This window comes from Microcebus murinus, chromosome 4, assembly GCF_040939455.1.
Source record: "Microcebus murinus isolate Inina chromosome 4, M.murinus_Inina_mat1.0, whole genome shotgun sequence".
Taxonomy (NCBI): domain Eukaryota; kingdom Metazoa; phylum Chordata; class Mammalia; order Primates; family Cheirogaleidae; genus Microcebus; species Microcebus murinus.
This window is the reverse complement of record NC_134107.1, coordinates 78,076,820-78,089,500: the sequence shown is the minus strand read 5'-3', so window position 1 is coordinate 78,089,500 and position 12,681 is coordinate 78,076,820. Positions and strand designations below refer to the sequence as shown.

Here is a 12,681-nt window from a genome sequence, read left to right as displayed (position 1 = left end):
CTCCCTGTGCTTAAAGCAGAGGGGCCTGAAGAGAAATGAAGAATGTGACCTGAGAGAAGCAGATGGGGAAAGATGGGGCCTTTCCTGTTTAAAGTTGAGTAAGCCACTGACGATGAAGGGAGAAATGCTGCCATGAAATTAGAGGTGGCTATGTTTTTTATCATTTTACAAAAATATGGGAGCTCTTTGATAGCTCTGTTCAAACCCCCAAACAATTACCAGACGTCCCTGGAACGGTGTTAGGGCACTCTCCCTACCGTATGAGTTTTGCTGGTGTTCACATAGCCCAACATTTTAGAATGAGCCCAATTCCCACCACCACAAGAAAAGAGTAGCAACCTCTTGGACTATCCATGCTTCTTCTACCTCTCCAACACTTCTCAGTTCTGCCCCAGTGTCCAGCGGCTCTATAGCTGGACAAAAAGTTGCTAAGAATCAGCCATATGGCTTATAAAGGGGGCATGGTTCAGGGCCAGTGACAGAGAGATATAGATGCCCCATAAACTGTCTCATCTGATGTTCCCAGGCCACCGAATGCCTTATGAGTCAAATCATCAGGCAGTCATTGAGCTACCTCCCTGGGCTGGAGCTGGCTGGGTTTGTGGGCGTAGATGAGAAGCACAAGGTGCTGTCTCTGCCACTGACTTCTGGAATCTTCTGTAATCATACTGAAGTGAAAAACACACAGACCTGAATCAATTATGAAGAACAATATAAGACAGAAAGTGCTAAAATATTAAAGCAGAGAGAAAGACTATGATGGAAAGTAGGATGGACCTCGAGCTAGCCCCTTTAGAGAAAGCTTTCCAGACAGGGCCCTCTAAGCAAAGGAGAGAGAAGCCACTTGATTAATGATACTTAATGCATTGTACATTCTGCTGAGGAGGACATTTAGAGATTTCATGAGAATTGCCAACATTTTAGACATAGCATTTACTTTGGATTCGCTTTGATATATTTTGGGCAAAAAAGTGAGTAATGGTTAAAGTATTTCATGAACAAAGCAGCTGGGGTTTTCAGACTTTCATAGAATATAATGTTCATTTCTCTGTTAAATACAGAGGGTCCATATCTGAATGGCTCCTGCAGGTCGTTGCTTTATAACGATTGCAGCAACTAGTCAGGATGGCTAAAGATAGTGTCAGCAGGGTAAGCACACTGGTTATCAACAAATGGATCTGGAGCAATATTGCCTACTATAGTAGACTATATGGCAAAATAACTCTACCTTGAATTTTTAAATTTAATTTAAAACATCCCCCTGTTGTTGAACAATGAGTTTTGTTTACACTGCAACTGGCAGAATATCATAATATTATGAAACATCATAGTCATTTGAATATTTGAGGAGTATTCATTGTAAGGGAGTGGGGTTCCTTTCCTAACTATCCCAGGCAGAGTTCTCTCCCCTCGATAACTATAATGCCCCAGGTGCTTCTGCAGGGCAATGATCACACTGTATTATTACTCTTTACTTTGTTTCCGGACAGACTGATAAATTCCCTTTTGTTGGCTTTTGTGAGAGCAATGTTTCAGGCTCTTTTTGAGCTTTAACGACTTGGTCCTTGCAACAACCCGCTGTTATAGGCACCCTTATGGAATATACATTTGGTGCTAAATAAATATCTGTTAAATGAATGAGTGAACAAATTCAGTTTTACAGATGGGGAGGGGAGAAGCTGGTTTTGTTATCTCCATTTCGTCTTTTTCTAGCACACGCCTGGCACAGAGGACAGCCGGGATGACAGTGGGAAGTGTCAGACAAGCTTAGGTTCAAGTTCTGCCTCTTACTAAAAAGGAGCTGCCAGTGATGGGGCTCCGCTCTGAGCTTGGAATATTGTTGGTGTTTTACATGCATGTTGGTAGTCCCTGCTACGGCCCCGTGACAGGGGCGTCGTTGCCCCTATCATACAGGTAAGGTAAGTGACTGGCTTAAGTTTATATGGTAAATAAAAAGAGAATCTGGGATCTTTCTAGATGCCCCAGGCTCCGTTTACCCTGATAAAATAGGATGTCTCCCTCTCTAAGGTAGAGTTGCACTGGCTCTCCTCCCCTCTCCTCAATGAATGTTTTGTTGGCTGATGACAAACTTGGAACATTCTTTAAGGGGCAGTGATGGAAATGTCCAAACCGAGAAGATGCTGTCATGAAATGTCCTTTCTTTGTCCTGTAATGATGAGTGTGTTTCTGAGGCAAATTCCAAGTCCTTTAGTTACCCTGCTACAGGGCAGCCATTACAACTAAAAAGGGGGAAGAGGGGAAAGACACCAAAGAAATGTTGAATATGGGAGAACTTGGCATTTAGTATCTTTAGAAAGACAATATGGACTGGTTTTCTCTACAGAGATTCTCAATTTGCAGAGCTCTTACTTCTACATAAAATTTTATCTTGGGCTTCATAAAGATTAGCTTTGTTGTTGACTAAAGTGGGCACATTTCTCAGAGTCCAAACCTTATGGAACAAAGTTATGGAACAAATTTTCCAGACCTGGCATGCCTTCCCTGACCCCTTCCACCAAAAATCCTGCAAAACAACAAACAAACCAAAAAAACCTCATGTTTTCCATTGTTCAGTACAAGATACTGAAAGACATACAGGAAACGTGCGCTGGCTCCACTTTGGCTCCAGTACTCTCACCCAGGTAGGGCATGAAATCGGGATGGGGCTTAGAATTGTGCCCCAGCCTTGGTTTCCATCAGCAGCGACAACACTGCTTTGAGTCCACCACAAAGCTTCCCACAACCCTTCACTTTGGGTTCACAGAGGTGATGACAAACTTTCCCCATGGTTCCAGTTCTCAGGGTTTCACATTGCCTTCACTTTAGGGTTTAGAAGAAAATGAAACTCTAGTGGAACCATTAAATTGCGCATGAATTAGGTATGAAAAGGTCCCCCACAAGCCACAGCTACCTTCTTACCATTCTCAGTACTTCCCGAGTACTGAGGTCAACAAACTATTACTTGAATACCTATAATATGCCCAGCATGGTGGGTAGGTACTGAAAGGAATTCAGAGAAGTATAAGTCAGTACCCACCCTCAAGGAACTAAACATCTGCTTGGGCAAACCTCATTACTATGTGGACATAAAACAATATCTAGCAAAACGGGAAGCTCAGATCTCTACAGGGCCAGATAAGAAGCAGGGGCTTTTTGTTGTCTTCAGCAAAAGCCTGAAAACCCCATCTAGTTTGTTTAGGGGCCGGAAAGCCAGGGAGGAATTGCTCTCGCCTCCAAGTTCTGTGATGAGCTACAATCTACTATTCCAGGATCCCAACCAGTTTTTACTGCGTTATATATTATCTTTTGAGTTGATCTCTTGCTAGTGTTGTCTATCCCCAGCCCTCTCGCTCATCAGCCACGAGTGAAATGGCCTGAGGAAAGTTTACACATGATGGAACCAAGATACTCCCCTGAGTATCTAGGCAGTGGCAAATTTGGTTCTTGTGTTTATGCCTGGTTGAGAAAGACAGAAATCGACTTGGGGGAAAAAAAGTGACCTATGGGCTGAATTGTTACCTTTGTGTGGTACATTCCCTGTTTCTAGGGCAGCACAGCAGACAAAGAATGCATTTATTTTGTGGAAAGGGATAGGGGGCAGGGGAAGAAACTGAAACCAGAGGATTGTGCAATAATGGCATTTTCAAATCCCTCCAGAAAGTTTATGTTTCAAGTCCTTTGAAAGAGCAAAGCATAGCCGTTTAAAAAGGAGTTCAGGGAGGGACCCCAGCCCGATCCTGCCATGTGCTGGATTCTTCTCCCTGGCTGTTCTAGGTGCCTCCAGCCCCAGCCCTTGGGGCAGGCAGACCGTTGTGTCTGGACCGTGCCCCGAGCAAGCCTACGCCTGCCCCCAGCAGACACCGCAGGCCTCAAATAGCATCGAGGTGTTCACATGGAAGAATGAGAACAAGGACGAGAGTGGAAAGAAACAGTTCGCTGGACCTCAGCAAAGGAAAGTGCAGTGATTCCTGTGTCCTACGCAAGCCACACTGGACTCGCTGTGTTGGAAATCATTCCTGAGAGAAGCCCCTTCCTCAGATGGCTAGTGAAAGGGCGATATTAAATGCACAATCTCACAAATTATTCAACATAATTTTGGGGTGCAGATGCCTCATGCAAACCAAAGAATGCTTCTGAGTCCATCCAGGGAACGGGCAAAGTGGAGATGTTGAGACGCAGTGCTGATGGGAAGGAAGCCTTTACATCCTACCGTTCACTTAATCATCTGCATATTTTCCCTCGTGCTGGGGATGATTTGATGGGGTATGGTTCAGAACTCCCTCTGAGTGCTTAGTAAATCTTTCTGACTGGCCGAATGACCCTTTGTCTCTTCCCTTTCCTATATTGGAGCGTTGGGGATGATGTTCTGGGCTTTCACCATCAACCCCCACCAGTGATGTCACTGTTCCCTCCCTGCCACCACCCCTCTGCATCCCAAATGCCCTCACCCTTGCCCTGCACGTACAATAGATCTTCCTTCTATGGGCCTTTTGTCATGGCCGTCTGGGTCCACTGTGTCCCGCTGAGCGTTGGCACGTGCCAAGGTGAAGGCCATAAGGGAAACAAGCAGTGTGGTGAGTGATTCTGAATCGGGACTTTGGAACCACACAGATCTGGGCTGGCCTCCTGCCTCCATATCCTTACTGTGTAATACTAATATCCGAAGCCTCAATTTCCTCCCTTACGAAATGGGGACAGGAATACATGCTTCAAGAGCTGTGAGAGAAGATTAAACGAGACTCTGTACCACTGAGTGCAAATCTAAAATAAGCATTCAATACACAGCGAGAGCCTCCACGGGCCTTAGGCATGCTTGCCTTTGAGGGCCCCTTCTTCTTTGAAAAAAATATTAAAAATTATGTTTTATGACTATGTTGGCATAAAGATAAATAAATTAATGTTATATATTAAAACATTTACCCTAAAAGCCCATTTTTTCCTGTTTTAAAGTAATACATTAATAATACATTTTTATGGGCTCTTAAGACTATCATGGGCCCTACGCACTGTGTCTGCTGTGCCTAACGGGTAGGTCAGCCCTGGGTGAGAGATTTGTTTTGGGGACCCCTCCCTCTACCTTCTCCCCAGCCACCAAAAGGTCCACAGTGTGGCGCTGCCACCTAGGCCTGCCCACCCTTTTCCGTTTAAACCCTGTTCTCATTCCCCATCGTTCACGTGATTGAGTCTTGTACCCTTAGGGCTTTATTCTCATTCTAGTAAGTTGACTTTTCTGATAAACTGTTTCTCACTGAGGTAATAGTGACTGTGTTCCCTCTCTACTGTTTCTAGAGTATTTGCATCTTGAGAAACTGTATGCTATAATTCAAAACAATATATCCTATGGAAGAATTTTAGTCCAGCAAAGGAAATACTTCAAAGCAGAGAGTGAACTTGGAGAGTCATTTAGATTGTATTGTGCCAGTAGTGTGGGGCCTACTGCATGTGGACATTCAGTGGGCTTTGGTGATATGATTAGAAGCTTCTAGAAGGCAAGCCACAGCCTATCCCCAGAATTCTCTTGGCAAAGAATCATGCCCAGTGTAGTTCTAATGGGATTTCGTTTATCCTAATGGAATCACACATCACTTCTGTTCCCCAGAAGTGATGGGGAACAGAAGGGATGACTTAAGGAATGACCTCTAGCTGTGCTTGGTGGACACTGTACACCACCACACATAGTGCTAAAAAGCAAACCTCACTCTCTCAGTGCTTGGTATGTTCTGGGTTCAGGCAGGAAAGTAATCTCAGGAATAATCTTATTTATAAAGCAGGGAACTATGGCCCAGACAAGTGGAATATCTTCCCTAAAGTAGCAAAGCAAGTTAATGGCAGAATAATCAGGAGGACATCTCAGGCTTCCCCCAGACAGGGCTGTGGGTACCATTGACATCCGTCAGGGCTAGGAGGGGTGTCCACTGCAGAGTGCAGGCTCTGCGGTGAGAATGCCTGCTTAGCTTCCCGGCTTCATTGCTTCGTCTGTGTGTGACCTTGAAAAGTCACTCAATCTCTAAACCCCAGTTTTCTCATCTTCAAAATGAGGGAGGGAGCAGAAATAGCATTAACCTTATACACTTGTAAAGATCCTTAAAGTTGTTATGAGAATCAAATGAAATTATCCATACAAAGCGCTTAGCACAATGCCTAGCACATAAACCCTCAATAAATGGCTCTGTTGTTGTTGTTGTTATTATTATTATCACTCCTACTGTAGCTATCACTAATTCTCTTACTGCCTCTGCAATTCTGGTGGCCTAAAGACGGTGTTAGTGCTGCTTCCCAGAGTGTGTGTGGCACTGCCCAGGGAGTGGCCGGAGCAATGGGAGAATCTGGCAGAACAGGTTTTCTCAAAGCAGTGGAAAATAAATCAAAGGTGATAACCCAAACCTGGAAAAAGAATGCGCTCCTTTGTGTGTTTACCGGTTGCAAAAGAACCCTATGCTGAAATAAATCAGAAGCAACATGGCTGAAGCTCTCTGGTATGTGCTTTTCCTGGCCCAGGAGGATAGATAGTGGCAACTTTGAGTTTTTGCTGAATGTGGTGGTGGCTGACAGCGTTCTGTGATGACGACGTTGTCTATACCAGTGAGCAGACAGGATTAGGAGTCAGCGAATCATGCAGAGACAGCAGAGATGGGAGTTGGGGAAGCTTCATTCCCAGATACAAAGTATGCCCTACCCCTTGGTACACAAATTGCCCATTGCTGAATGTGAAGTTTCGGGGGACTTGGTTAGAACTCTTGGTTGAAAGTAACAGAAGCCCAATTCATATTAGCTTAAGCAAAAAGGGAAATTCATTATAGGATTCCATGGTGTATTAAAGTAAACAAGGAGAAAGGCAGGGCTGACCTGGGATTGGAAACAGGTCTCAAAACGCTATCAAAACCTGTGTCTCTCCTTTCTGCTTCATTCTTCTTTCTTTATTTAGAGTTATTAAATACTTCCTCTATGGCTCTGCTTGACGCAATGAAACAACAGCTCACAAGTTTTGTAAATCACTATACAGCCATCCAAAGAGAGTCTGGTCTCACTTTTTCCAAATCCAGAATTCTCATGGAAAGGAAGGACTGATTGGCTCGATTTGGGTCAGGTTTCTTTCTCTGATTACCAATCGGCAATGGTGAAATGTTAAACCTGTTATACCAACATGGCACATCCACCCTAACTATATACCCGCTGTGAGTAGGCAAAACCACAGATAGAGGGTGAGTGAAATAAGTATTGACCAGCTAGATGACAAGACGCATATTATTCACATTTGGTCCTATACTGCATGCTGGTCATTCTCAGATTCCTCATCATTTTACCTGAGATCTAGAATGTCTCTGTGCTCACTGACTTCTCCCGGCCTCTTCATGCTAAGGAGACCCTACCCTTAAACAAGCTAATTCCAGCATCATAGAGTAGAAACAACACAGGCTTTGGAGCCAAACAGACCCTACATTAAAGCCCAGGTCTACTATGTACTAGCTGTGTGACCCTGGGCAAGTTACTTCACTTCTTTGAGCCTTGATTTCCTTATCTATAAAATAAGGGTAATAATACCTGTCTAATGGGGTTGTTGTGCAGATTAAGGGAAATAAAGTAACCATATTTAAAGTACTTGGCATTTAATATGTACTCAATTACGTTAATTTCCTTTTCTTAATTAGGCTACTTAGAAATCCTCAGGAGGGTGAGGGAGTGGCAAAAAAGGGAAAGAGAAGAAAGGAGAATTTTCTATCTGGGAAGTATCTTTCCGCCCCAGGTATTCTACAATTATCCTGAGCAAACATTAAATAATTTGAGTGAGTCAGAAGCACTGGGAAAGCCACATTTCGAGAGATACAGAAACCAATCAACAAGACCCTGCAGACCAATGATAAATGTTTTATGTTTCTTATTAATTTATTGGTGTGGCTGCATGGCCTTTAAGCCTTATTCTATAAATTTTAAGGTTCATAAATTACAATCTGATTGCTGAATTAGTGAATGAAGTACTTTTACACTCATGAAATACTTAAACATGTTGCTTGTTGAGAAACACGCTCCCCTTTCAGAATGTAGCAAGGCATACTTTTTCTACCAAGTATTGTTGATTGAGTTGTTACTGCAGCAAGCACTTCCTAAACGTCTACATGCACTATCTCATTTCTTCCTAGGAGTTAAGTGCCCCATCCAGAGAGTGTCCCCATTCTCTGGATTAGGAAATTGAGGCTCAGACAAGTGAATTACCAAGGTCACACAGTGCACAGAATTGGAATTTCAGTTTGACTTAGTCTTCTCCCAGAGCCTGAGCTCTTAACGACTGTGCAGTACTGCCTCTCAACACCTTGGTCTTGGTTACAAGATTTGGAGACAGGCAACAGAAGAAATGAATACCCAAGAAAATCCGTGTGTAGAGTGTTTCATTTGGTAAAGGATAATCTCATAGCTTCTGTGCGTCTACACAGTGTTACTACGTGGGCCTAAATGCAAAGCAGTGGAATTATAGGAAGATAAATAGGTGAACAATAGGTAGAATATCTTCTTGGACCTGAGAACTATTCTAATTACTTACGTAGAGGATAATAGTGATAAAGGGGTTGAATCCATGAAAGAAGAAGCTGGAAATTTTGATTCAACCTTAGACTTGTCAGTGTTTCCTATTTTGGTCAAAACTCTGTGTGCTCTGATCACCCGTAGCTGCATGGAGTTGTGTGTGCATACATGTAGAATATTCTGGCCTTTTCCAGAAAACGACAATGCTTTAGTGATTTATTAGTGGTTAATCTTGGTACTGTGAATAACTCCTTATGATGTTTGAAGGATTCTTTATCCATTGACCTATGTACCAATCATGGGAACTACTGTGATTTCTAAACTGATTGATCTGCTCCTCCAGAAACTTTTTATTTTGTCCTTCTTGTCCTACTGTGAGTTTCATTATGTTCCAGACTGTGCTTCATTTGTGCTTTTTTCTTTACTGCATCTTATGGATAAATGGAGAAAACATGTATTATATCGCCTTTGATTAGAAGCACAACAGGATTAATATATCATACTTTTCTTTTTTATTCCCCTCTGTCTTACAGCTCCAGGGTTCCTTGAAAAGAAAACAGGTAGTTAACCTGTCTCCTGCCAACAGCAAGAGGCCCAATGGCTTTGTCGACAATTCATTCCTCGATATCAAAAGAATCCGTGTTGGGGAGAATTTGTCTGCAGGACAAGGTGGCCTTCAAGTAAATAATGGACAAAGTCAGATTATGTCGGGGACCTTGCCTATGAGCCAAGCACCTCTGAGAAAGACTAACACTCTGCCACCCCACACACATTCTCCTGGCAATGGTATGTTTAACATGGGCTTAAAGGAGGTGAAGAAGGAGCCAGGAGAGACCCTGTCTTGCAGTAAGCACATGGATGGCCAAATGACCCAGGAGAATATGTTTTCTAATAGGTACGGAGATGACTCCGGAGAGCAACTGATGGATCCGGAGCTGCAGGAACTGTTCAATGAACTGACCAACATATCTGTGCCTCCCATGAGTGACCTTGAACTGGAGAACATGATCAATGCCACCATAAAGCAGGATGACCCATTTAACATTGACCTGGGTCAGCAAAGCCAGAGGAGCACTCCCAGGCCCTCCTTGCCCATGGAGAAAATAGCAATCAAAAGCGAATACTCACCAGGCCTGACTCAGGGCCCCTCAGGCTCTCCTCAGCTGAGGCCCCCATCAGCTGGCCCTGCATTCTCCATGGCCAACTCTGCCCTTTCCACTTCGTCCCCCATCCCTTCCGTCCCTCAGAGCCAGGCTCAGCCTCAGACAGCCTCAGGAGCAAGCCGGGCCCTGCCGAGCTGGCAGGAGGTGTCCCATGCCCAGCAGCTCAAACAGATCGCTGCCAATCGTCAGCAGCACGCCCGGCTGCAGCAGCACCAGCAGCAGCACCAGCCCGCCAACTGGTCAGCCTTGCCCTCTCCCGCCGGCCCATCCCCAGGTCCCTTTGGGCAGGAGAAAATCCCCAGCCCTTCTTTTGGCCAGCAGCCATTCAGCCCGCAGAGTTCCCCCATGCCTGGGGTAGCTGGTGGTGGCAGCCAGCCGAAAGTCATGTCTAACTACATGTACAAGGCCAGCCCCTCAGCCCAGGGTGGGCACCTGGACGTGCTCATGCAGCAAAAGCCTCAGGATCTCAGCCGAAGTTTTATGAACAACCCGCACCCAGCCATGGAGCCCCGTCATGGCAACACCAAGCCTTTGTTCCACTTTAACTCAGATCAAGCAAGCCAGCAGATGCCTTCAGTTTTACCTTCCCAAAACAAGCCTTCTCTCCTGCACTACACCCAGCAGCAGCAGCAGCAGCAGCAGCAGCAGCAACAGCAGCAGCAGCAGCAGAGCTCAATTTCAGCTCAGCAGCAGCAACAGCAGCAGAGCTCAATTTCAGCTCAACAACAACAACAGCAGCAGCAACAACAACAACAGCAGCAGCAACAACAACAGCAGCAACAGCAGCAGCAGCAGCAGCAACAACAACAACAGCAACAGCAACAGCCACCATCCCAGCCCACCCAACCTCTAGCAAGCCAGTCTTTGCTGAGGTCCCCCTTGCCGCTTCAGCAGAAGATCCTGCTTCAGCAAATGCAGAACCAGCCCATCACAGGACTGGGGTATCAAGTCTCCCAACAACACAGACAGGTAAGGCTGTGCCACTCCAAACAGAGTTCCCAGGTACCACTTAGCTTGGTCATTATGCTTTGGTTACTATTACGTTTGTGTTGGGACAGGAGCAAGACCAAAACTGTAGTGATCTTGATGGATTCATAAAACCTGGTTCCTTGTGGCATCTAGAGGAAAGGGCTAGTGTTTCCTTGTAGTATTATTGTCCTTAGGGTCTGTAATGATCAAAGGTTCTTGCTTATTAAGAATATTGCATTATAGCTCATGCCTTTAGTGATATGTCCAGTCATCTAGTCGTGCTTTGATATGCCCCATGTTCATGCATCATTAAGTCAATATGCACTTTTTGAAAACCTACCATGTGCAAGATGTTGTGTTAACACTGAATATTGGAATAAGGCCGGTGGTGATATTAAGATTATTAAATGACCAATCTACACCTGTACCACCAATAGGAATGTCTGAGTGGCCAACCTATCACCCTAAATAAGACATGATCTGTGTCTGCAAGCACAGTCTGGAAAGGGAGACAGGCTTCAAAAACTATCATTTCAATACCAGGTGGACAGAGTAGTGAGATGAGAGCACAGGGATTGAGTATCTTACGCACCAAGGGAAAATCAGGGAAGTAATTTCCTCAGGGAAGTAATGCCTGAGTTCAGAGTTAAAGGATGAAATCGTCATGACTACAGAGAAAAATAACAAAAAAAAAAAACCTGTGGTTACTTTATGTCCTTTGGTTAACATAAAACAGGTTTATTCTGCCCCAAATAGGAACAGTATGGAGAGACAGCTCTGTGCCTCTAGAGCACACACTGGTGAGTAAGCCCTGATCCCCAGGGAACTTGAAAGAAGAAACTCTTCCTGGAAGGAAGGAAGTTTGAGTATTGCTCTGTGCATGTAATTTGACAGGCCTACATTATCTGTCCAAGCACAAAGACAGCACATTACACGTCAAAACAGTATGTCAGGACAGTATGATGGTGCAGAGTGTGATTACAATAACATTCCTAGAGTAGTTTTCATGGCTGCTGCCCAGAAAAGAATGCCACAAACACCGCAGGCTATGTCCAGTCTAACCTTTGCTCTAAATGTGGGCCAGGAGAAAACTAAACTGAACAAGATTTAACAAGCTGTGCACCAAGGAAAGCTTTCAGCTCTTATCCATTTAAGAAGTGTTTTTTTTTTTTTTAATTGTGGATTATAGAGTAGAGTCATGTATATATTTTACAAAATTCCTTTTTTTAAAAAGGCAATTTTTGGGATCATTTAAAAACAAATTGTAGAACTACTTTCTAATTCTATATGTAGGCATTTTGATTTGGATGAATGTAGGTTAAATTCTTACACTGGCAGTTCTAGCTGTGTGACTGCAAGCAACTCACTAAACTTCTCCAAGCCTATATCTTCACCTGTCAGTGGGGGTAATAATAATATCTCTTAGAGTTACATCAAGAATGAAATGAGTCTCTTCTGTGTGGACTCCCTAAAAAAAAAATAAAAAAAATAAAAAAAAAAAAAAGAATGAAATGAGATAATTCTCAGCCTAGAGTCTAGAATAAGTTGACTATTTCGGTGATTATCATGGGAAGAGCCATAAATAACCAAAATGTTATTTTTAAACAAGCACTACTCTTATGGAGGAAAGGCATTAGAGTAAGTCCCAAATTCTAACATAAATGGTATTGGGGAAATAAAAGAGAATTATCCCTAATTCTTCCACTGTCTAACAGTATGGTAAGTGCATAACAATTTGGCCTCCTGGGCCCAGATGTCTCACTATAAAATAGAAATTATAAACAATGAGATAGTAATGAGTTAGAATTTATTGAGTACTTACTCTATAACCAGCATGACTTCTGTCTCCCTTACTTGCAGTATCTCATTTCACCTACATGAGGGAAATACCATTATTCCCATGTTACAGGTAAAGAGAATTGAGGCATAGAGAGGTTCAATACCATTCCCAAGGTCAGACAGATAATAAATAGCAGAGCCAGGATTCTAATGGCCTACTCTGAAGCCCATGCTTTCAGATGCTAAGATATAC

At 43.7% G+C, this 12,681-nt stretch overlaps 1 protein-coding gene and 1 long non-coding RNA gene across 2 annotated transcripts in view; one reads left to right on the top strand and one right to left on the bottom strand.

Annotated features, from left to right (window-relative positions):
* The window catches only part of MAML2 (mastermind like transcriptional coactivator 2), a 342,498-nt gene that overhangs the window by 221,606 nt on the left and 108,211 nt on the right, over positions 1-12,681 (top strand). The window contains exon 2 of the mRNA XM_012743892.2: positions 9,051-10,649. Coding sequence (XP_012599346.2) covers positions 9,051-10,649 — 1,599 coding nt within the window. The remainder of the gene's footprint in view (positions 1-9,050; positions 10,650-12,681) is intronic.
* LOC142870628 (uncharacterized) overlaps positions 1-12,681 on the bottom strand; it is an 86,729-nt gene that overhangs the window by 56,733 nt on the left and 17,315 nt on the right. The window lies entirely within an intron of this gene.